The sequence below is a fragment of the Tachypleus tridentatus genome, chromosome 10, assembly GCF_004210375.1.
Source record: "Tachypleus tridentatus isolate NWPU-2018 chromosome 10, ASM421037v1, whole genome shotgun sequence".
Taxonomy (NCBI): Eukaryota; Metazoa; Arthropoda; class Merostomata; order Xiphosura; family Limulidae; genus Tachypleus; species Tachypleus tridentatus.
In genome coordinates, this window is record NC_134834.1 from 85,388,577 (window position 1) to 85,414,189 (window position 25,613).

Here is a 25,613-nt window from a genome sequence, read left to right on the forward strand (position 1 = left end):
TGAGAGAGTTGCTTATGCACTATTAGCTGCAGAAGGTTAAATGTAAACTATTAGCTTCAAAAGGTTGTGTGAACTATCTGTTTTAGAAGGTTACACTTACATGAATTATCTTCAGAAGATTACACTTGCAGTATTAGCTTCAGAAGGTTATACTTGTCCTCTCAGTTTCAGAAGGTTATACTTGCACTCTCAGCTTCAGAATGTTACACTTGCACTCTCAGTTTCAGAATGTTACATTTGCACTCTCAGTTTCAGAAGGTTATACTTGCACTCTCAGCTTCAGAATGTTACACTTGCACTCTCAGTTTCAGAAGGTTATACTTGCACTCTCAGCTTCAGAATGTTACACTTGCACTCTCAGTTTCAGAATGTTACACTTGCACTCTCAGTTTCAGAAGGTTACACTTGCACTCTCAGTTTCAGAAGGTTACATTTGCAGTATTAGCTTTAGAAGGTTATGTTTGCACTAAACAATGTGGGTATAGTTAGAGAACAGTGGCTTTCTGTACATATAAAAAACAATCAATCCTAGATATTATTAACCCATAGTATTAATAAGTAACAGCAGTAGAATACAACTTACATTTTGAACCCTTGCTTCATGAAATAAGTAAGTTATAAAAAATGTGGGTATCTTGAGTTCCACATTGTTATATAACTTCATTCTAATATATTCAACAACCAAGTTTGCAAAGTTTCACGGCAGAGTTCAGACTGTTCAAAATACAACCTGACCCACCACTACCTAGAAACAGATATAAAACCTACCTTTAGTATTCGACTCTGTGTATACACAAAAGGTATGCCAAACATCAATACAGCCCGGCCTAAGTGGTGATCTGTAGGTTAGAACAAAAAAATCTAAACATTTTGCATATTCATATTGTGTGAAAAATAATATAAATTGAGGCATGATACACATTATATAATGAAAAGTAGCAAACCACTACATATTAAAGAAAGGACTGTTACGTTTTGCTATTTTAGCCCTATGTTAATATGGAATAAGTTCCCACCTTTCTCCTTAACTATAGTCTAGACTTCACTACTAATACAGATCCATTGTTAATATTTAAAGTACAAGAGTAAGTTTCCAAATTAGGAGATTTGCTAGCCTTTCCCCTAGCAGGGAACAGAGCACTGCGAGAGTTATTTAATTTTAAGAAATTTCAGGACATCCAAACTTTCCCTTTGGATCAATGTTAAACACACTGAATTCTTATGATTCCTTTATATATATATTTCCCATACACATGTTGTAAGAAGTCAGAACCAAAATATGACTTCCAACTTTGTTTGTAAGATCATAAATATACAAATTAATAACAAAGTTATTAACTATATAAAACTAACTAACTTGCTTTGCAAAAAAACACAGTTGGGTTCAGATTCACATTTTAGCACATGGAAATCCTTGGTTTTCAGGGCATTTTGAAAATACTGCTAACATTTTTCACCATCCAGTTCCATGCATGTAGAATAATACAAAGAAATTTTCTTGAAAAGCAACTATTCATTTTGAGATTTTAGATTATATCCTTTCTTCACTACATGTAAAGTTCTGTCATATCTCAGGGCAGTTCATTCATATCAGACTCTCAGTCAGATAACACAGAGTACGGATATTATTATCCCAAAACACTGAAGAACATGATGTAAAGTTTAACATAATAAATTATTGTAATATAGTCCTTTCTCATATAATTCCATCAATGTACAGTTTAACACTGTCCAAAAGGTTTTAATGGTTCCTGCTGTTATAGCTCATAATAATAATAATATCCTTCTCTACTATCTGTCTATGTAGTTACTGACCTTGATAGATATCATGTAGCAATAAACCATGATATAACATACTGTGGCTTGTATCCAAAAATTCCAACTCATGGATTAAGAAAGGTTTGTTTAAGAACTCTATAATCCAAAAAACATTTTACTCAAGTCATGTACATATTTAAATTAGATTTCTTCTAATCTCATTATTACTTGCTCTTGCTTTTAAACTATAATCACTCTCAATCATATTCTAACAACAAAAAATAGATTTTAAAATTAAAAGTCTGAAACACAAATAAAACCGAAGGTGCCAAAGGGTCATTGTGATGCAGACTTTAATCTAGAGTAAGAAATCAATACAGAGCCTTGAGCCTTTAATGAAAGAATCAACAAAAATAAATGTTTAGGTTTGTAACAAGATGAGATCATATAACTGTAAAATAAAACTCAAGTACAGGACCTCTAACAATAGAATGTTATTTTATAGTATACTGTAATTGACAATTATCAACCAATAGTCCATAGGCTACGAGTGTGGAAGGAGTAACTATTTTGGTAGAAGTTGAGAAAACAAGCAAATATTATAACATTCAGATGTTTTTACTAAGCTTTACAAGTCACATGCCCAATACATGTTAAATATGAAACTAGATGACTAATATAATTGAAAATGATTCATTCATTTATAAATTGAAACATAATTTAAGCAAAGTAGAACTTTTAAATGTATATGCCTACAAGATAAAAAAAATCCTAATAACAATGATTGCAAACAAATACAGTGTTCTGCCAAAGGTTATAATTTTCCTAAAAGAAAATGTATTTCTGATAGATACTTCTTATTGCTCACAAGATTAGCTTTTCTTGTTTTGTGCTGTCCTCTGTGAATTTTTTGAATGCATGCCTCAAGCTTTTCACCATTTTTCTGTTGGAATCTAAAGTTCCAACACGTCTCCCATGTAAATCACTACATGTCATCTCTCCAGCAACAGGAGAGCACTACTATTACATGACACATACAACTCCCTACATGCACCACCACCAAACTATCACTTCAAAGTTTGGCAGAAGATGCAAGCACCAGAAGATAATGGGAGGAAAAGGGAAGGAGTGAGAGCATAGAAAATTACCTTTGAGAAATATATTTTTATTTAGAAAAAAATTTTAACTTCCAATATAGTATTCTCCTTCTACTCACAAGATTAGCTTGAATTGGAAGAGAAACAGGTGCAAAGAAAGCAGAGGTGTATCCTCAAGAAATGTCTGAAAGACACCCCTTAAATGAGATGAGCAGATCAAAAGGTATGAGAAAGAGCACTGCACCACATCAAAGCCAAATATCTATTTGCCATGAAAAGTGATGAGATCAGAAGGACCACACATGGCACAACAAGAGAGCACATCCAAGTGGGAGAGGATGCTGCAACAAAGAGACATAAAAGAAGCAGAATAATTCAATCCCATTTTAGAAGGTGGGTAAGAGATGATGTGCTCCAAGGTGTAGAGTGACTAGGATGCAGCAAACCACAATAAGCAAGTCAATTACATCCAAAACCTCACTTGCTGGGCACCAACATCCTCTCAAGGGCAGGATAAAAACCCATACCATCTTCACCTCAAGTCCTAAAATCTAGAGGAAACCTATCAAAAGAATTCAGAAACACACAGGGTTGCATAATGCCAGGGACCTGGGAATAGTTAATCCAAAAGAGGTCCACCACATGCACTTGACCCCCATGACTGTGAACAGAAGAATAGCAATAAAAGCAAGAGATAGATGGGACAGCATTTTGTAGTGTACATCATCAGGTCTGACCAATGTACTGTTAGACTCATGAAGGGCTAGTTTGAGTTCCACCAGTGCTAATTGATGATTATATTCATAGAGACAATCAGCTCAAAAGGAAAGAGGCAATTGCTCTGCCCAAGTCTTGATGGCTAAGAAGGTGGAAGAAGAAGCAAAAGTACTATATACCTGGCAAAAGCTTTCATCTAAAGTATCAGTGATGCTCTGGGTATCAGCTACTTACTGGCCATCAGAGAGCAAGATCAAAAGGGGAACAGAATTATATTGCCCACTGACCTTTCAAATCTTGTCCCATATGACTTTGGAACTGGTGATAAAAGATACACTAGTTGTGAATTTAATCCAAAAGTCCTTCTGATTTTGACATCTTACCCATCAAACATGTGCAGGGGCCTGCTGGAAAGCAATGCAGTGCAAGAGTGTGGGATACCTACAAAAAGTATCCCAGGCCCATTTTTGAGCCTTCTGTGCTATGTGGCTGGCAGGATTCCACCATAGACGGAAAATGATCACTGCCTCATGGGTTATTGTCAGCCCTCCATGAAAAGTGGAAGAATAGTGAAGGGGAGCAAACTGAGAAATCAATAGCAGTAAAGGACTGACTAGGTGCATGAAAATAAGTATAAGAACCAGTATTGAAAATAAAAAGATTGTGATCAGAGATCATATGCTCTATGGAGAGACCCCTCCCATCAATATCAGCACTTCCCCAGAGGGGATGATGTCCATTGAAATCCCCAAGGATTAAAAAGGGAGACAACAACTGTTCAATGACAGCATCAAGGTCTGTCTCCAGGAGACAGGTCGAGAAAACAAACAGTGATGGTACAACCCAAGGAAACACAGATGGTTAAGGCCTCCAAAAGTGTGTTGAGGGGCAAAGACAGGGTGGGCACATTCTGATTAACCAACAGTGCCACCCCTCAATGCACTCATCCATCACACAACCTGTCATTTCTGTACAAAGAAAACTGCTAAAAGGTGACTGTATCGACAGGTTTCAGAAATGTTTCCTGTATGGAAAGACATACAGGATGGTAGAAAGCAATCAGTGCTTCAATGTCATCCAGATAAGAATGTAAATCTCAACAGTTCCATTGTATCAAAGTGGCCATTTTTATTTGTGTGAAGGCAAACTGGGTGGAGAGCACTTCTGTTTACGACCACATTTTTTTTTCTTTATTGTCTTTATTCAAGAGAGGTCTGTCGATCTCCATGAATCCTGCCCTGGGTTGATAGGGCAGGTCTTTATTGTTGAAAGAGGATTCCAGCAACTGAGGATGTGAATGAATGATCATTTTACATCTTGGAATGGGAGAAGATGATGCACTCAAAGAAATGCCTGTACCCAGAACTAAAGGAAGTGGATTTTGGGGTTTGCTGGAATGAATGTTAGGGACAGAGATGGGTGTTGACACTAATTCATCAACTTTTTTTAGCCATGGAAATCAAAAAACTTTTCATATGGTTTGAGAACAATTCTTTTGGAGGCAGAAGGAGATCTGTCTGCACTCCCACTGTAATAGTGGAATGAAGTGCAGCAGTATATAGCCAAGATAAAGTGGTAAACAGCAACTTTCAAGCCTCAGAGTAAGTAATGTTTTGAATTGTTTCCAAACACTGCATCTCTTTTTCTTCCAATCATTTAAGACAAGAATGAAAGTAGGAGGGTGAAAGCCATTGCATTTGATGCAATAAGCATCTGTTTCACATTCATACACAAGGAACCAAGACATGATGTCTTAGAGTGACCAAACTGGTAACACTGGAAACATCTGAGAGAGTTTGCAATGTATAGCCGTCCCTTGCAATTAACATAACCTGCCTTGATGGTGGCAGGTGGTTGGTCAGTATCATAATTCCATCTTTGCGAGTGGAGATATGCCTCACTGCAGAAACTCCTTGGGTGGAGAAATCAGTAAGAATCTCTGACTCTGGGATGTTCTTCAAATCCCTCTCAATAATAATGCCTCATGACAAATTCAAAGTAGCATTAGGTGTATTCTGAATAGGTATATTCCCAATCACCTTTGAATGCAAGAGGAGTTCACTGTGTTGAGATGTGAATGTTTCCACCAATATGTCACCAGAGTGAAGCATTCTGACTGAGTTTGAGCAAGTCCCTCTATTCCCTTTTGAATAAAAAAGGGAGACATCTGTCATAAAGGTTTGTCTGAAAGAGAATGTAGTACAAGAAAATGAGGTACAGGTGTTACAGATGTCGAAGATTGCTGCTCAGAATCTTCAAGATATGGTCGTTTACCTATGGACTGTTTTTCACTATTTTATTTAACTTTTCACTGGGAGGATCCATAATTAAAAAAAGAATATTTCAGTGCCCACTGACCCCACCCACCATGAGACCCAAAGAGGGGATGCACTACAATGCCAAACAAGAACATTACAGCAATGCCAGGGTTTCATGAGCACTATACCAAACACCAGCATCAGATACAATATCCACAACACCTGTTGAGAACATTCAACACTGGTACTTGGTTGACCCTAGCCCAAGTAAACCAGCTGACTAACCATGCAGGGGCACCCCAAGGCTGCCCGTCTACAGGAATTCAAGGCCAAAGTGGTGTGTTAGGGTTGGACCCTCAACCACCAGGATCCTCTTCACCAAATACCATGCACAGCAAACATGTGGGTGGATGTTTAGATCCCAGAAGAGGTAAACTGAAAGAACAGAACCTTCCCTGGGAGGTCCTCTCACCACATACAGGAATCCACACCAAAGGGGCCCCTGAAAGATTTGGTATTTTCATGAAAATACAACAAAAGCTGTGACAATACATAAATCATGATCAGTCAGACCAGGTAACAAGATAGGTAAAAAATAGCCCATGTTTTAGGACTATCACTGTCAGAGAATTTGGATCTGGAGTTAGCGACCTGTAGACTGAATAAGGTTGTTGACTGATACAGGAAAGGCATCAATCATTACAATATAGGCTGTATGAATAGTCAGTGAAAAAAATAAAATAAAAGATGAAGTGCCCCCTATGTGAGGAAAAGCTAACAAGTATGAAAAAAGAGACTGTCAACAAGTTTATCCCACGAGAAATATGAAAGTCAACACTGTAGAATTGTCTGTATAAACTTGAGAAAAGCATGCTTAATAGCTCAGTTATAAAATACTGATGTGAGCTGTTGCTACCTGAGAAATCCAGTAACCAGTACAATGCTGACTTCCCAAAATAGCACCTCCACTCAAGAGAGAAGTTGTTGTAAAATGAAGATCTGTGGAATGAAGAAGAAAAGATCTTGTTATCATAAACTATAGAATAAATAAAACAACTTGAGAGTTATGGAATAAATAGGCATGATGCACAACAATGGTTAAAGTCAGCTGCCACTGAAAAGCTAAATCCCACTGTAAGTGTTGCATGAGAGTGTTTTCAATAGGTATAGCTTCCAAAAATTAATATATCCTACCCAAAGCAGAAAGGATATCTTTTGCAGCAGGTGTGAAAGGCATACAAGTATGTACCCAAAATTCACAACCCTGCAATGCCTTATGAGATAATAGAAAGCACCTTAAACTGTATTGACCCAATACACCAGATATACTAAACACCGTGTTGGCAATAAGTAGGAAATGCAGTTGTAAAATATTCCACTCAGCTGACTGAATGGTCAACTGAATGTGTGTAACAGAGTGAATGAATACAGAGGTCAGAATCAGCCAATTATCCAAGTAAATTATCAGCAAAAACTTTGACTGTGCAATAGAAATTGCATGGATTCAAAGCCAAGCCAAATGGGTGGGGGTAAATGAACTGATTGGTTACTCTTCAATGTTAAAAAGACAGGAGACAGGATGATGGATGAAATGGAATAAATAAATTTTGGCATCTTATATATCCATCTCCTTTCCTCAATGGTTTTGACAAAGAAACTTTTGTACAAGTTTAATGAAGTTCATACAGAAAAATATTTAGTTAATACAGGTCTATGACAAGTTTTCAATCTCCAAATTCTTTCAAACCATATAGAAATGGGACTAAAAACAGGACTCAATAAACGACTTCAACTACTTCTTTCTGAGTAAATTACGAGACTTTCCAGAATAGTTTGTTCACAACTGGATAGGATGGAAGGAAGAAAAGTTATTAAAGTCAGATTGAAGAATCTGTTCAACTCAATGAACCACAGACTTAATAAAACCCTCTAATAACCCAATATCTGACAAAATCTACTCCACAAACAATAAAGGTAAGTAGGTCTCGACAAAAATCTTTACTTTTTATTATCATTGTATTTTTTTATCAAGATGAGAAAATGAAGCATGTTCAGCTCAGCATCCACATGTGAGGGATACAAGTAGACAATACAAACTTAATGTTAGAATAAGTTGACCAATAAGGAAAAAAAATAAAGCCATGGCTTCTCCTCATATGCTAAAAGCCTCCATAAAGTTATAAAATGAATTTGTAGCAAGTGGAGTTAAAAGCATGGCTGTATATAGGAAAGTCTGAAAAAGAGGAAAGCAGAGCTTATATGTACTCTCCTTATGTACATGAAAAATGGTAGAGTGAAATACTCTGGGTTACAGTCAGAAACCAGTCATATGAATGGTGACAGCATGTGAACAGACTCAATAAAGAAAGGTTTTTATTAATTCAGAACTAGGTCTAGTTAATTTAACTAAAACTTACCAAAATCTACTCCTTCAGAAACCTTTCCTCGAGCCACAGAGAGCAGTACAGCTCCCCTACCATTATTACAGGCCTGGAAAAAAAAAAAATTCATGCTACAAGTTATCATCACAAGCATCAAAACAGTAAAGGAATAGATACATATGTAGTGAATATATCATGAAGAAACTATTAATTACAGGTTGACAAAATTTCAGCACTTTTCCAAAACCATTAAGCAGTTTTACTTCAACTTTTTAAGCTATCAGCAATTAAATTAAACACTTCATAAATAACAATTATTTCTTTCTTGTCATACCAATGTTAAGATAATAAAAAAAAATGTACTACAGCATTATGTTCCACATTTTATCTGAACCTTTCATAATTTTATTTTCTGTTAATGCAGCATATCTTACACCATCATGAATTGTATTAAAGGTACAGCAAAGCATGCACATTAACTCATATAATTGCTATAAAAAGCAGAAAGTAAGTTGAATCTTATTCTACAACATTTAAAATACCAACACACGTGACACTTTATTAGGCCTGGCATGGCCAGATGGTTAAGGCACTCGTTTCGTAATCTGAGGGTTGTGGATTTGAATCCCCATCACACCAAACATGTTCACCCTTTCAGCCATGGGGGTGTTATAATGTGATGGTTAGTCCTGCTATTCATTGGTAAAAGAGTAGCCCAAGAATTGGCAGTGGGTAGTGATGACTAGCTGCCTTCCTTCTAGTCTTAAACTGTTAATTTAGGGAAGGCTAGCACAGATAGCCCTCGTATAACTTTGCACAAAATTCCAAAAACAAAACAGACATTAAATTAACAGTTCAAAGCACCTTAAAATATTTGAATAAATAATGTATATATTAGAATTTAATTTTCAAAGGAAACCAAACAAACAATAGCAGAAGGACCAGTAAAAAGAGTTAAATTCAGGGCAAAGGTTTGAGTTATCCAACAGTGACTGATTACTAGCCTATGCTGCTAATAAGACAAAAGCTTAATTAGCAGTTGATGATATCCTCAGTAATTATGAGTTGAAGAAATCTCTTAGTGTTCAACTTCAAAACTTTTGCAATGGCTCCATTCATCAGACTCTACAACTGATTTGCTAGTATTCAATACATTTTCTTTTTCTAATTTTTATATGCTCTTCAAGAACACAAGAGTAAAATCTACAAAATAATTTTATATTCCTTATAATAAAATAGTCAGAAACAGGAAGAAGTATTCAAATAAAACTACTTTTTACCACAAGGAAAAAAAAAATCATACAAAAATAAGTACAAACACTAGAGTGACCAGATGTCTAGTTTTGTCAGAACAGTCCCGTTTTTTGGTAGATTGTCCCATTGTCCCATGGAGATAAACAAAAAGTTCTAGGTTTATAATAAAGATATCACACTGTCAAATCTCATCGAGCCACAAGTATAAACAGGCCTACTTGACTTGCTCATTGTTGTAATATGTACTCTCCTGCTGCTGCTAAACTCTCACAAATGTTTCATCTAAGCATGGTGAATAACTCAAGACATGCATAGGTGCTTTTCATCAGTAGTACTGAAACAAAGCTAGTTCAATTGGTTAATGTGTGATGAATGGTTAATCTCAGAAACTGTTTTCCTAAAATATTTTTATTATGGAAAATGTTTAACTTACCATAGTGTCAAAATATCATAAAGAGTTTTAAATACTTGAAAAGTAGATTTCCCACATTTCATAATGGAAAATGAGTTGGATAACAAAGTTGGTGCACTAGTTGCATGCAAAATTGTTTTCTATAGCACGTGGTGCAAAATTCAACATTATGTATCACACCACCAAAAAAATGCACAGGGACCATTTTGAAACTATGGTTAAGGGTTGGACTGTCAAGGTTTTTCAGTTTAGAAATCTGGTCACCCTAACAAACACTGACTAATACACTCAAATTATACAGATCATGAAAATGTTGTTTTTAACCTCAATTTTAAAAATGATGCCAAACTAACTGTATTTTTTGTTTCCAATTAAATGTCAAAAACTAAGTTTACTTTTTCCAAAAATATTCCAATTTCCTACATGCATAGCATACTCATCAATTCAACAGCAGCTGATAAAAATTTAATACGAGCAGATAAAACACTAATAGGTATTTCAAACACCAATTCTTATTCATTCATTATACCTTCACAATCACTAAGATTCTGATTTCTTCCAGTTCTATAGCACCAAAATGAAATTTAAAGGCCTCTGCAGGCACAAAGTTTGTTTCGGAATTTCGCACAAAGCAACTCGAGGGCTATCTATACTAGCCGTCCCTAATTTAGCAGTGTAAGACCAGAGGGAAGGCAACTAGTCATCACCACCCACCGCCATCTCTTGGGCTACTCTTTTACCAACGAATAGTGGGATTGACTGTCACATTATAATGCCCCCACGGCTGGGAGGGCGAGCATGTTTGGCAAGAACCCGCGACCCTCAGATTACAAAGTGCACACCTTAACGCGCTAGGCCATGCCAGGCCCGCAGGCACAAAAGAGCAAAGTTAATATTTTCCTACAGTGAATATATATTTCTGATCAAAACTTACTTTGCAATCAGGCAGAAAACAAGCACCAGAAATGGGAAAGAATGGTTGAAAGCAAGGGAGAGAAGTATCTATAAGTATCTATAAGAAATATATTTTCAGCTTAGGAAAATATTAATTTCCAATATGGTATCTTATCTCTACTTACAGAATAGCTAGAATCTTAAACTGACTTGGTGAAAGGACATGCACAAAAATTTTCCTAGATGAGCACTTTTTGGTAAGTGTCCAACAAATGCACATTGGGTATAACTTCTCTGGAAAACTGCACCATACATGGATTAGGTAAACACTTTATACTCAATGAATAAATGTGTTGTTAAATGGGCAGCAAAGAGGAACACACATGCCCCAAGTACAGAGTGGATTGGATCCAAAACACCAAAGTTAGGAGGTTAACTCCAGTCCAAAAACAAAATAACAATGAAAAGGTCTTCTTGAAATTATAGCAAGGGCAAGTATCCTATGATAACAGAAAAAACAGAAGGTAGTGGAGAAGACTACTCAAATAATCAGCAATGATAGATATGGAAGAATCAGAGTAAAATAGCCAGGTAAAAATTTCATAGACATGAGAAATCACTGGACAGAAAAGAGGATAATCAAGTCTTATAGACCAAAGCCATAAATATTCCACACTTTCTGAAATACCTTGAGGAAAGAATGATGTATTAGTGTTTACCATATTCCAGTGTACACGACACTAATTTTGGAAATATAGAAATGGAAGATGTTGTGAAGACATGAAAAACACAATTATTCTGAGCCCAAGTGTGAGCACTTACCTTAGGATCTGAAGAAGAAAGAAAAACTAGGTATAGCAATGAAGGGGCCTAATTTAGGAAGGATACCAATAAAAGGTAGCACACTGGTGTCCCAATAACAAGAAGGCCTGGAGGTGTCCACGGGCAGAAAATCAGGATTGTGAGGCTCATAAACGATGTGGAAAAAAAACCTTAAAATCTTAATATTACACAGAGTCACTAGACAAAGAAATGTTAGGTCTAGGCTTGGGAACAACAGCTGGTTGTGTGATAAATCCCAACTTCTGTTAAAAAACTTAAAAAAGTGTTAGGCAATAATATTGTAGAAACAAATCTGCAGTATCTATCTCAAGGAAGCAAACACCAAATTTTCATGTTGAACTTACCACTCCCATTATGGAACTTAAAAATAAATACTGTTAAATAAATTTTAAAACAATTCCAGATACAATGAGTGTAAATGTTCTATAATTTAAAAAAATACATATATATAAAACACACACATATATCAAAAATGATATGAAGATTTTACAATGTAACATTGTGTATGTGCAAATATATAACACTATTAAAATGCTAAAAAACTGCTCTGATTATGATTTTTTTAATATTCTTCCTTTAAAAGCACATGCTTTAGTCCTCATTCTTTATAACAATTAATTACTTGCTCAGCTAACAAAACACATGTGATAGTATATGACAGTAAAACAATTATGGTACAGAATCACTTACTTAAAAATGTTTAAGGTGTAAAATAAATATAATTGTTTAGAATAAGACATTTTTTCATAAAAGCATCTGGTAGAGTCTGTTAAACTTCATGTATGATAAAAAAACAAATTTTAAAATTATTAAAAATAATTACTTTATTTCTAGTAGATTACAAACCTTGATGTAGTTTAATAAAGCTAGACTGGTTTCTGCAGCATCCTGTGTTTCCACAAACAAAAGTTTATGTTTCTGAATATTGTCTATCACTCCCTGTTTAATAATTGTAACAACAATTTTATAACAGCATTTGAGAAGATCATTTAATCAGTCAAGATTTTGTTTCTAATTAGAAGAAACAAAATAAATATTTCAACAACAATCACTCTTGTAAATTTATAAAAAACAACAAAAAGAAATACAACAACAAAGAAACTATCCTTCCAATGATTTTTTTGAGTTTACGGAACAGAGTGATTAACGTTTTATGATTGCTGCATCAGTATATGTTCTCAACCCTAACTATAACTTTTCAACTATTGATAAGCACGTACTCTCTCACCCATCAAATTAACTTACAATGGTTTCTACAAATCAACATTCGAAAGCTACAATATGTACCTATTTATGCACATATAAAATACTTTTCTTAAACCTGCTACTGAGAACATGGTATGCATACTCTACTGTATGATAATATTTAACAGTTCTACAATATAAAATAACAATGAAATAATGTGGTTTCATTACAATAGGTAAGGAAATTATATACTTTTGTTTAAAAAAATGTACTGCAGGTTTTAAATTACTATAATTCACATATAATCTGCATTAACTATTTCACAACTGGCTCAGTATAATACACACAAATTCACATACACATTGGAGCATTTTAAGTTTTTACCCTATAACTTTTGATACAGTAAGTGTATCTTTAGAAAATTTGGCAGACTTTTAGTAAAGATTACAAGTTTTTTGTATACAAAAAATTAGATTTTTTAATGAAATATTTTTACTAAAGATTTGTTTATGGAAATATCAAGTATGTTTGATCACTAGTCTGAGGGCAAAGTGATTTCATAATGATTAAGAAACTATTCTTTGTCTCAAAAATCTCAAATGTTACTTGTATAATCTCTAAAACCTCCTAAATACATTTCAAACATTTGTTTTCAGGAAGATTTTATATTTTATGTTATTTTCTATACCCTATGTAGGGTCTGTCAACTGACCCACCTTGTAACCATCATAGGAAGAAAAGGATTTTTTTTCTTCTCATGCTGGAATGACTATAATAATTTAAATGTTTAGTCTAAGTAATTTAAATCTCATAACGTTATATATTTATTACTGTTTATTATATTGACTTTCTAGTCATGTGTAGCTAACATTTCATACCTTGCATTGACACAGTACACATGCACTCGTGTTATTGTATTAAATAATATAAAACTGACCCAGTCTTGGCTGTGTTTTAGTGGACTAGTATTTTGTGATATACAGTCACATTTCAATTATTATACATTATACATATGTATATAGATTATTACTATTCAGAAATAAATTATTAAACTTAATTTTCTTAAAATATAGAGCAATAAATCAAGATGTAAAACAAACAATTATCTCTTTAGGCTACAACTTTTAAACTCAGTTGCTGCTGGACATAGGTTGCTAAACCTTTTAAAATTTTGTACATGGAAGATATGAAACTTTTTTTTAAATTTTATGTATACAGTTGAATAATCAAAAAATCATAAATAAATATACTAATACCATAGATTTTCACTATAATTTATAAAGCTTAGTAATTAATAAGTACGTAATTTTTAAAAAATATGAAACTTCGAGCAGACTAAAGACACAACCTACTTTCTTGATATCTTCATAGCTTTTTCACAGATTTAAATGGCTGAAAACAACCATTAGTGGGCTATCCTTAGCTGTCAGTTGGTTATTCACATGTCATATATTGAAGTAAGTATATAATATGAACCATTTCCAAAAATGGAAAGAGGTCAACAGGATCACTATGTTTGATATAGTACATAAGCTATATTTCAGCAAAATAAACAGATATTAAGTTCTTATTTTAAATTCTAACTTGTCAATATTGGTAATTTTAGTTCCTAATTTATATCAAACTATAGACTTAGTATTATGGCATCACAAGTATCTAATTTTAACCAGAGATGCATTCAACATACCACATGGCTCACTAAAATCTAAATTTAGGTATGTTCTTTTAATATTTACTTTTAAATTAAGTTTCTTTATTTTAAAGGTTTTAAAATCATAACCAGAAAGAATACGAGAAATATTTAAAACATAGTCATGTGTGTTTTCCACATCTCTCTTGTTATTTAAAAGCATTTCACTGTATTAATTTTTTCTATAATGTTCACATCGTTATATTCATTATTTTACAGACAGGAAATGTCGAACTGACAAAACAAAAATGCAAATTATTTTTGGCTTGTGAGATTATTTTTAAAAAATTTATAATTTAAAACCAATAGAAGAAAAAGTTACCAACACGTGTATTGATTCTTTACAAGGACATAGGAGTAAAAAACTCCAAGGATGCTAAAGAACCATGCTGCGAGATGTTACTCAACACAAATTAAAATGTTCTTGAAAAACTCATTATCCATGTGGTGCTTAACACTTAACACTTAACATTTAACACTTCTTCAACTATAATATTTGACATCATAAAAAGTTGCCAATGAAGGAGGAAGAAATTCAGGTGAAAAACAAAACATGAAATTACTATATTTTCAAGGAATGGTACTTTCTTACCCTATAATTGTATACTGTAGGATGGAGAGAAAAATCCTGAAACAATTTGATAACTGTATAACTTACATGTAAGACTCTTTAAAGCCACACACAAAAAAATAAAGTTTTATTGAAGAAAAAATTGTTGAAAGTTAGGGTTATGTTGTTTATTGTTAAGGTTAAATCAATTTATCAGCTAGTAATAACTGAGGATGGGTTAGAAACATCATACACTAATTGTTTTTTTTCTTGATCTTTTCTACTTTTGAAAATGCTCACCAACTTCCTTAATATATTACTTACTTGTTCATACCAAGAAGCAACGACAGCTTCCATGTACAGGTAACTGGTAAAAAAACAAACTACTCCATCTGGAACAATTGTAGCCATTTCAACCAGAAGATTTCCATAATTGCGTATTACAGCTGCAATACAGTTCACAAGTATATCAGTAACAGTTCACACTGATTAAAAATACATTATGCAATAAATAGATGCAAACTATAATTGCATTGTACTAATGGGTATAAATAACACAGTTAAACTACATTAAACACAACTGAAAAAAGACTGCAGCATGCAGATGGAGGTAAATGGTATATAACAGCTACATACATAACACATAATTAAAGCAGAGAAATTAACACAAGAAAATCACAACATTTTACACACAGATAAAAGGCAGATCACAACATTATTATTTACAATGATTACTTACAACCTGTTTATCATTAAGACAGCATGTTTCATACTCCATGTAGATTAGTTTAAGGTACCCACTTCTCAAAACACAGACTAGCTCTTCTAAATTATAACAAATTTTATTTGGACTAAGATTAAATAATAATGATAAATAATTCATATTAGAATAAATAAATGATACTGTCATTAATCTTTTCAATAATTTTGATTGGCAAATATAAAAAACAATGATTAAAATTACACCTGAACTAGTTGACATCATAATGGTTGTCCCATGCAAGTTCATCATAAAAACAGTGTCTTATCCATTACTGTACCTGTTGCATCTCAACCAGCCTAATATATATATGAGCCTTGCTGTTGAACAAAATGCCTCATTGGCACTAAATATATTAAATATAGTGTGGTTAACATGTTGTTATATATTCTTCTTTATTTTCAATAAATTCTTACCAGTATCATCTCTAGTTTCAAATTTGGAAGTCATAGCCACTTGATCATTTCCTTTACTTACAATCTGTAAAACAATTAACAGATGTAGCAAGAATGTATGTGTTCCTTCAATACAATATAAAACTGCTAATCAACTAAAACACTGACTACAAATGAATATACTCATTAAAAAAAAATACTGAAAAGTATTAAAAGTAATTATGACAGCTAGTTTCATAATGTACATGTAGGGTGCAAAATATAATGATTAATTCATTCTGACTACACTGATACAAGATTGCAGCTCACTTCTAGTTTTGCACTTAACATGCTTTTATTACATCATACAAATGTTTATAATGAAAGATACAAGCAGATCCAAACACACTGTACACAACCATTGAAGATACAGTTCAATTTTAAAAATGAAACTATACATTAAAATGCACAGTTTTTGTATTATGAGAATTTCATTTTTTGCATTACATATACTTTGGGTTTCTGATTAAGAAGCGACACACTTTTAAAAATACTGAATATTTCACACATTTCTCTCAAGTTAATATAACTGTTTAACGACCCACAGTTCTACCTTTCTAAAAAAAATTAATAGTATATTCTGCAAGTTATATTTCTTAAGTAATAAAATTTATTTATCATGTGCCATTTATTTTAGTACAATGAAATATTTTAACTCAGGTATTAAGAGAAACAAGTTTCCTCATATTTGTCATCTCATGCTTTTCATTACATTCTTAGTACATGCATTACTAGACTTGCTATAAATGTATTTTCTTTTGTATAATATAAATTTATGTAATAATGCCTTACTAGGTTTCTTAACAAAGTACATAAAAAATCTTGATAACTTCACAAGATTAGATAAAAAATATTTTTAAAGCACCTATCACAGTCAGACGTTTTAAACACAAAAGAAAATCCACTTTAGCCTCATATAGATGTCATAATACACTGTATTTATTCAATATTTTTATAACATATGTAATACTAATAATAATATTAAAGCCTTTTTTGGGTCAAATTAGAGCTAGCTAGGTTATTTTCTGTAGAAATGCTCTTTATATAGAAGTTTCTTTATAATTACAGGTAGAAAAACAATATTTCTCATCATTTCACTTAAACAAAAACACACAAAGGTCTTTGTATTGACAGGAACACACTTATTGTAGCATCCAAAATTATCTACTCTTAAAACCTACAAATATTGCAAATTAACATTATAAAAACTGACCATTGAACAGATGCAAGGCCTTGCTAAGGTCATAGTAAAAGATGCTAAGATGACAGGTCGAAAATCAAGGATCTTGGGGTACATGTCTAGTGGTGACAAAGTCTGAAGAGAAAACAAAACAAAACAATTTATAGGAACTTACCACATTGCCCACAAAAATATTCATATAACAGGGTATAAGATAGTGTTTTAATTTACACACCACCAACTATATTAAAATTGGGAAATTACAATCAACCATATTGAGAAAATATGATTTATCATTTACTGACAATTTCTAAAAAATATAAAAATCTGATTACAGTTCCAAAAATCAGATTTTGCACTTCATAATAACGTTACACAGCTGTATCATTTGGTATTAAATTTTATTGGCTTAATCTCTTTCGTATCAGGTGTGTAAAAGTGTGCACGTCACAACCTTTTATAGAGTTGCATTCAGAATTTAATTAAACTACTTTATCATCATTATATATAAATATACTTCACATCAAAATGTAGTTAATAATCTAACTTTTAATATTACACAATGTTTATTTTCTTACTAAGATTAGAATTTGCTTTTTTTAATTTCATAAAGATAAATTAGGTACTTTGAGGGTAATACCATGTACACCGTTACATGGTGGTTACAAGATTGTGTAAAATACATTATACCATTCTAACAGAGTTAATTTATCAAAGAATTGGTCATCTTTATTTCCACAGATATTTAACAACTTCATATTCTTCACCTCAAAGTGTTTGAGTATATAGCTGCAACTTACCCCAGAAGTTATAATTACTGACTGAAATCTTTCAAAAACAGGCTTAATGGCAATGGAAGCATCCATACAACTGAAGTGTAAAATAGGATTTGGAACTGTTGGCATTTTGTCATCAAAAGGTTCAATGATAACAATGAAACCTATAAATAAACTGAGTTGTGAGAATTAGAAAATGGTTTTGTTAAACATTATATAAAATTTCAAATATTTTATCGGAACTAAAGTGAAAAAACTGTGAAAGGTTTCTGTTCCATACTAAATACAAATTCAACATTTATACAAAAAAACTTCCTCCAATTGTTAAAACATTCAGATTTCTCTTAATAAATAACCAGTTATACAAAACAAGTTGAACTCTAATACTGTGAGAAGCTTTGTTAACTAAGAATACTTTTTATGCTTTTTAAGTAAGTAATGTGCAACTTGGAATAAAAGTGACTGGTTTTATCACACATGAAACAGCTGACACAGACCTGCTTCAATGTGTCCATATCTGTAGCAGCCAAACACTGGAAATGAAGGACTAGTTTATTAATTTGCTTTATCTTACTTTTGGTTATGATTTCATATATAACCAAGCAAGACCCATCTTAACCAATACTACAAGTTAAAACATAAATAAATGCCATAACACTTCAGCAACATATTACGATTTATCTGTGTAAAACTTTTAAAAAAAAGCAAAATTAACATGTTGACCAGTGATACATACTTCACATGCACATAAAGTGGTATTCTTGGGATTCTCGATTAAATTTATTGAGGAATCAGCAGCAGGTTTTTAAAAGATTAAAAAACAGTAATAGGAATGAAGCACAAACATAAAAGACTGAATAACATGATTCTGATTTTACAAACTCTCTTCAAGTTTAGTTGTAAAGTTCACACTGTTGGTTAAAGTACATTCTGACAACCTAAACTTAAGAACTTCATTTTATTAGACTATACAGACCATTGTGGCTTAAAATATATGAATGATACTGTTATTTATTAAGAAGCCAACACAATAAAATATTTATAATAATATATAGTCACCAGCTGTTCAGTTTTGGACTAGCAATGACCAGTATTTATTGCTTTTAAAACAGTAATTCTCTGTTACTATATGTCAAAAAATTCTGTAAAAATATTGTAACATCATACAATAATGGACCTCTTGCTTATATGTATGACACTGGGAAAACTTTTTTATTACGTGATGTGCAGCCCCCAACTTCAAGAATTTTTATCCTGCGTGTACATAGATTTGTAATTGTAAGTCATGATTTTCCCATTTAGCCTCTGTTTCCCATCACAGAGAACTTTATTTTTCTCTATTTGAAAAAATTGGGAAGATGCATTTGCTGCATGTAGTGGAGCAAAAGGAAGTTGAAGAGACCATAAGCAGATTCATTGTTTATGGAGTTATAAAGTGATGAATAGTGTCAGAAACAGTTCTATATTATAAGTTTTTCAAACAAAAAAAACTTTCATTTATGGCCAGAAATTGAGAAAAACTTTGAAAACTTTATAAACATGCAATGATATGATATCATGACATCAAATGTGGATCATACACACTGGTACCACAGGTAATTGGCTAGTTGTGGTAACTGAAAGGTATTTGTTTTTCAAAAACTGAAGTGACTTGTGCAGTAGAGTAGATAGCCTGAAGCACTTTTTAAGAAATTCATAGGTGTCATAAAGTAAGATACAAAAACCTAATTCTGACATGATACAAAGTCTTACACTCTTAAATCATACCCTAATAAATGTGTGTGTGTATATATACATATAGACATACATATATACATAAAATAACACAAAAAACAATATACACAAACTTTTATATAAATGAGCTATATTAATAATTAGAAATACCAAAGATATATTCGTGTTTAGTTCGGTTCAGAGCTTCACAAAATAACACAGATGTCTTCCTTAGTTAAAAAGTTAAACAATGCATATGTCAAACAAAGAATCAAGCACACTAATTGAGCTATGATATCTCAAATTGGCATCACTTACTACAATTGTATAAAACTGATTTAAACAAATAATTTTTCTTTACCATAAGATGGATAGGATACACACACATAAAGTAATATAAATTACTTATTCTCAGAACTCCCATTATATGTTATTGCAAAAGACAACTTATTTAATAAACAAATAAATCAACACATTTTATATTGTAGCTTCATGTTGCTCTTGCTGTCTCAATTTGCAGTAACAATTAAACATTTGTCTTTAACAAAACTAATACTTAAAGAGATCCTCATATAATCACTTCATTTAAATAATAATGTAAAAATAATCTTTAATTTTGTGTCTACAAGTAGAAGAGCAGACAAAATCTCCTGATAATATACAGTGAAGATAAGAGTTGGAGAAAACTGTTGTACTATATCATACAAAACCACCACATGCACAGCCATGTGAAACAGTATGGAAGAAATCATGGAGGTTTTAAAGTTGTTCTGCTTTATTACAATTTTTTAAATTATATGTTTAGAAAAATATCTCCAATTCACAAATTTTAAAGATATTACAAATTTCTTTAAAAAACATGTTATTCTATTAAAACAAACAAGAAAATCTTTTGAACCTTTTGTATAGGTGCTCACAAGTGTAGCAAAATTGGATAACAAAAGTAATGAGGAAAAGTCTGTGATGTCTGAAACTTCTAAAGTCCTTATCAGAGATCGAAGCCTTTCTGAACAAAATCTAATAAAGAAAAAAAAAGAAGAGAAATAACTTTATGTAAATATGAAAAACAATATGCAAATCAGAAAAATAAATAACCATCTATAACAGTGTATTCCAAACTTTCTCGGTTCACGGCACCCTCAGTGTCTCAGCAATTTTTTCAATATGCTCCTAGGCAAAAAGAAAAGCCCAACAGTTCTGTTTATTAAGTAGTTAGGTCCAAACAACTTAATACTTAAATATTTATGTTCAAACAACTTAGTAGCCATTTGGAAGAATAATGCAAGTAAACTGAAAGCAAATATAATATTTTTTATTTCATTTTTAAATAACCACAATTACTAATGGGATGTGTGAACTTGTTGGGTGCTACACAGTTTCTCAAACTTTGGAATCAGATTGGACACTGCCACTTTCATTTCCTGTTCCACATTGATTTTTGCACAATACCTGATTTTTTTTTACAACAGCAACTGCCAAAAGCCCAGCTTCACAGAGATATGGCATTGCAAATGGAATTAGGATTTGCTGAACATTAGCACTTCGCAACAGATATTCATCTTTTACCAGTATCCAAAACTCATTCTGTTCCATACTGCCAAATTTTGTTTTCAAAGTCTTGTCACAAGACAGCTCAATAACATTTTCTTCTTCTGCAAAGATAAATTCACATAAGGCCTTTGCCTTGAATGGGTCTTGGATCCATACAAACTTCTCCATATCTTCTGGAAAGTAATTTTCAAACCAGTCACTGAGCTGTTAAGTGCTCCTCAGAAACATATTTTAGTTCCTAGATCAAATCAGCTTCACTGAATGTGACAAACTGTTGCAACACAGGGAAACAGTCTTTGCCATCATCATCATTTATTTTTCTTCTTCATAGTAGTAACTTTTTTCTGAAGGTTGAAACCCTCTCTGCAAGTTTCAGAATGTTGCTTGCCTGCAGAAAGAGATTCAATGCATTTAATTTTTTGAAGAGATTACACAAATATGCAGTGGATTCATGGTGCATCAAGAGCTTTGCTTCGTGTGAGTGCCTGCAATCCTCCATAACAGCCAGATATAGAGCAACCACCATCGGTACAGACACCAATGCACTTAGTCTAGTCTAAGTTGTTTTCACACATAAAAGGGGCAAGGATCTCAAACAAATCTTGAGCCTTTGTACCTGCAGTGATACTTTTACAAAAGAGAAGGTCTTCCACAATTTTGTCACCATCCACAAACCGTTTGTAGCAAATCAAATGAGCATCCTTGTTACTATCTGTCATCACATCTAGCTGCAACCCAAATTCCTTCCCTCTCATTTTTTGAAATAGCTGATTGATGAGGTCTTTGGCCATATGTTCGATTATACAACTGATAGTATTATCAGATAAAGGCATCTTTGAAAGCAGTCTTCCTGCAGATTCACCAACCATAATGTTCACCATATCCACTGCAGCTGGTAAAATTATTTCTTCTGTGATAGTGTGAGGGTTTTTACATTTCACAACTCTATATGCCTCCTTGTAGGCAAAGCATTGCTTGGTACTGGTGCTTATTTCAAAAATGTACCTTTTTGTTCTTTCAATTCTTTTAACTTTCTGATAAAATAATCAGGGGATTTACTAGCCATGTTAGGATGATTGGTCTCTAAATGGCATTTTAGTTTACTTGGAAACATGCACTCTGGAGCCAAAACTTTTAGACACAATACACACTGTGGACACTCTTCATGACTGACATCTATCAAAGTAAAACCAAAATCTAGACAACTATCGTCATAATTCTGATATTTCCATTTCTTCACAACTTTATCACTGGTCTGTGGTTTGCTGTCCTTTTCTTCATTCCCACATTTCTTATTAATGTTCAAAAATCTTTCCATTTTTATGCACAAGGACTAAAAAACCACAAAATAATTAACTGAACTTTGTAAGACCTCATAAACACTTGATCACAACACCCTTCAGTTATTTCGATTACTGACGGACCCAGATAGTGGACAGGCACTTATATACAAAATCTATGTAACAAGAAAGTTCGAGAAGTTACTGGCATAGCCGAAAATAAAAGTAAACATAAACATATCTCAAACATTTGAGAACATCATCGAAAGGAATGTAGCATGATCTAATGTTAAAACTGTGAACTACCTCGAGCTAGTAGTTCACACAGTGTCCAACAGATGTCAATATCGCTGTGTTTCTCTCAAAAATTTGAAATATCCTGCAGCGCCCCTGATTGTTCGCTGCAATGTGACTGTTTAACCACTAGCTCTGCATTTAGTTTGACTTTGATGTGTTGATAAAATTGGTTTGTGTATATGTATTTTTGTGGACTTATGTTTTGTTTCACATGAAAAATAGATTTCTATGTTAAAATAGTAGCCGTGATCACTAATCTTTTAACCATGACATCCATAATGTTCTTCACTAGATACAGGGAAGTGATATGTGAGATTCAATTAACATCTGTTGTTTAGAACTTTAATTTATGGACTGACATCATCAACACTATATTGCCCTGAATTCGTTTGGTTAGGGAGAACAAAACATATTATAATCAGTCAACAAAATAACCTTAAAAGTTATTTCCAGAAATATGCAGCATCTATTAAAAATAGGGATAAAATTTAGAAAATCTGTATCAAATTTTAAGCCATTATCAACATGATGAACAATATTAAGCTTAGATGTATTTTCAAACATAGAAGTTATTTTAATTTTACAAATATCATATTTTTTTTAATTTTGTAATAAACTAAAAGACCTACTACAATATCTTAATTCCATAATTTATAACTGATGAGGAGTTTAACTTCTGTCTTGACTCTGTGTGTATGTGTGGGTGAAATAAAGATTTTATTTCTTTCTCAGAAAATGATGTTAATGTAGGTTTTATAAACTGAAGTGGCATTTTTAAGTTTGAGAAGAGAATCACAGAAATTACAGTAATGTTTCTTCCCAGTATTCAACCAACTGAAACATTATTCTTCAAGGCATGAATTCTATAGACGTTTAACTGAAAAGCATACCTTGCAAATTCTGATTTGAGGGGTCTTGAAGTTAATTAATTTTAAACTAAGTATTCTTCAAGACAGTAATGATTCTTATTAGTTGTTACAGTTTAAGTTTTTGTGTTGTTTGTTTCTCAAAAAGGTTATCACACACACAAAACAAAACTTCTAGCTTCATACAAACCTAAGGGGTTTCCTTTCAATGTAAACTTTCTGATATACATCCTTAAGAAATGATGCAGGACTATCCTGAACCACGTGCTGGACTCTGAGCCTTGTCTTCACATACTCTAAGAATCTTTTCAAAAAAGTGATAAAATGCTCAGCATTACGAATGTTACCAGGTACAGCCTCTGTTGAGTAGAAAAATATCTATCAGTTTTAATATTCTCAAATATAGATGATAAAAGCAGTGATAAAAACTATGTAAGATTCTCGATTTCTTTCAAATGTTTATAAAGTAGCAGGAAGGAAAATGGCCAGAATCATCACATTTGAAAATCTTTAGGGTAATGTACAGTAAAACTTCCATTACATAATGTATTACATGAAATACTGTTAACTGTGCTTAATCAAATTCTATTAACTACTGGTGTATTATGTAATGTTGTTTTTAAGATAAAATATAAAAATACAGCACTAAAGCATCAATTCATTAAAAGGGCTGCAACTGTTAAATCACCAATAAAAATATACCAATTCAATCACTCAATTCAAGTATTAGTAATACTCTATTAGGAGTGACCTATTTCAATTCACACAGATCATACAGATATAAACATTTCAAGAATACATTAAAACAAAAGTTATAACAAAAATTTGGTTTTAGTGCTTGCACTAGGTTTTGTCTATACATTTCAAAATGCACATGATAAACATACTTTGTGCTGTCTTTCTAGATGTACAATAAAAATTAATGAATTCTTTCATTTTCCTATGATAAATGAATAACATCATGCAAATATGACTATATTTAGCTTATGGCCTTTTAGTTGTTAAAATAAGGTAGCCCTGAACCATACACCAGTCAAGATTTATGCACTGTCATATGCCCTATAATAAGTTACAGCAGTAATTCATTTATTTCCAAGTTTTTAGACAATAAGAGGTCAATATACATGTTTCATTAATTTTGTTGCAATTTAACTCAAATATTAATTATATTTTTCACTAACTACAGGAAATACTGACCCTGTGTTTGAATTGTTTGCACACATGAATAAAGCACATGCATATTGATTGTGAATATTCATCAGTGTTATAAATACATATGGATGTGTACAAGATCTTGCTCAAATCTGATAACTTATGCAGTTCACAATAAAAAATAAAAGTCCCTAATTAAAATTCAAAATTGACTTGTGTGAAGATTAATTTTTAACTTACATTAGCACTGTCTTCATAAAAATTAAGTTCCCTGTCTTTTATCTTATTTGTTACAAAAATATTAACAATATTATAACAAAAGTCTATGAAGTTTAGTTCATTTGAGTTTTAGAACTTAACAAAATATTTTAAATCTTTTAATATTTAGATTTATATCATTATTTTAAATTCAGGTTTGAAAGAAAAGTCAATACTGTGTGACAATATAGGGACTGCATCAGTTTCATGATCAATGAATAACAAAGTCCTCATAAATAAGTTAAGTAACATTGTATCATCTTGAATTTTCATTTTTATCATATCTAACAGGAAATCAATTAAAAA

General features: G+C 32.4%; 2 protein-coding genes across 6 annotated transcripts in view; one reads left to right on the forward strand and one right to left on the reverse strand.

Moving 5' to 3' along the window:
* Window positions 1-25,613, forward strand: part of mRpL14 (mitochondrial ribosomal protein L14) — a 131,219-nt gene that overhangs the window by 37,628 nt on the left and 67,978 nt on the right. The window lies entirely within an intron of this gene.
* The window catches only part of Xpd (general transcription and DNA repair factor IIH helicase subunit Xpd), a 67,556-nt gene that overhangs the window by 13,434 nt on the left and 28,509 nt on the right, over window positions 1-25,613 (reverse strand). For all 5 annotated transcript variants that reach the window (XM_076462536.1, XM_076462535.1, XM_076462532.1 and 2 more), the window contains 9 exons: window positions 24,088-24,256; window positions 20,802-20,920; window positions 18,215-18,354; window positions 17,448-17,549; window positions 16,217-16,280; window positions 15,365-15,486; window positions 12,461-12,553; window positions 8,248-8,320; window positions 769-839 (listed from right to left, as the gene is read on the reverse strand). In XM_076462536.1, coding sequence (XP_076318651.1) covers window positions 769-839; window positions 8,248-8,320; window positions 12,461-12,553; window positions 15,365-15,486; window positions 16,217-16,280; window positions 17,448-17,549; window positions 18,215-18,354; window positions 20,802-20,920; window positions 24,088-24,256 — 953 coding nt within the window. The remainder of the gene's footprint in view (window positions 1-768; window positions 840-8,247; window positions 8,321-12,460; window positions 12,554-15,364; window positions 15,487-16,216; window positions 16,281-17,447; window positions 17,550-18,214; window positions 18,355-20,801; window positions 20,921-24,087; window positions 24,257-25,613) is intronic.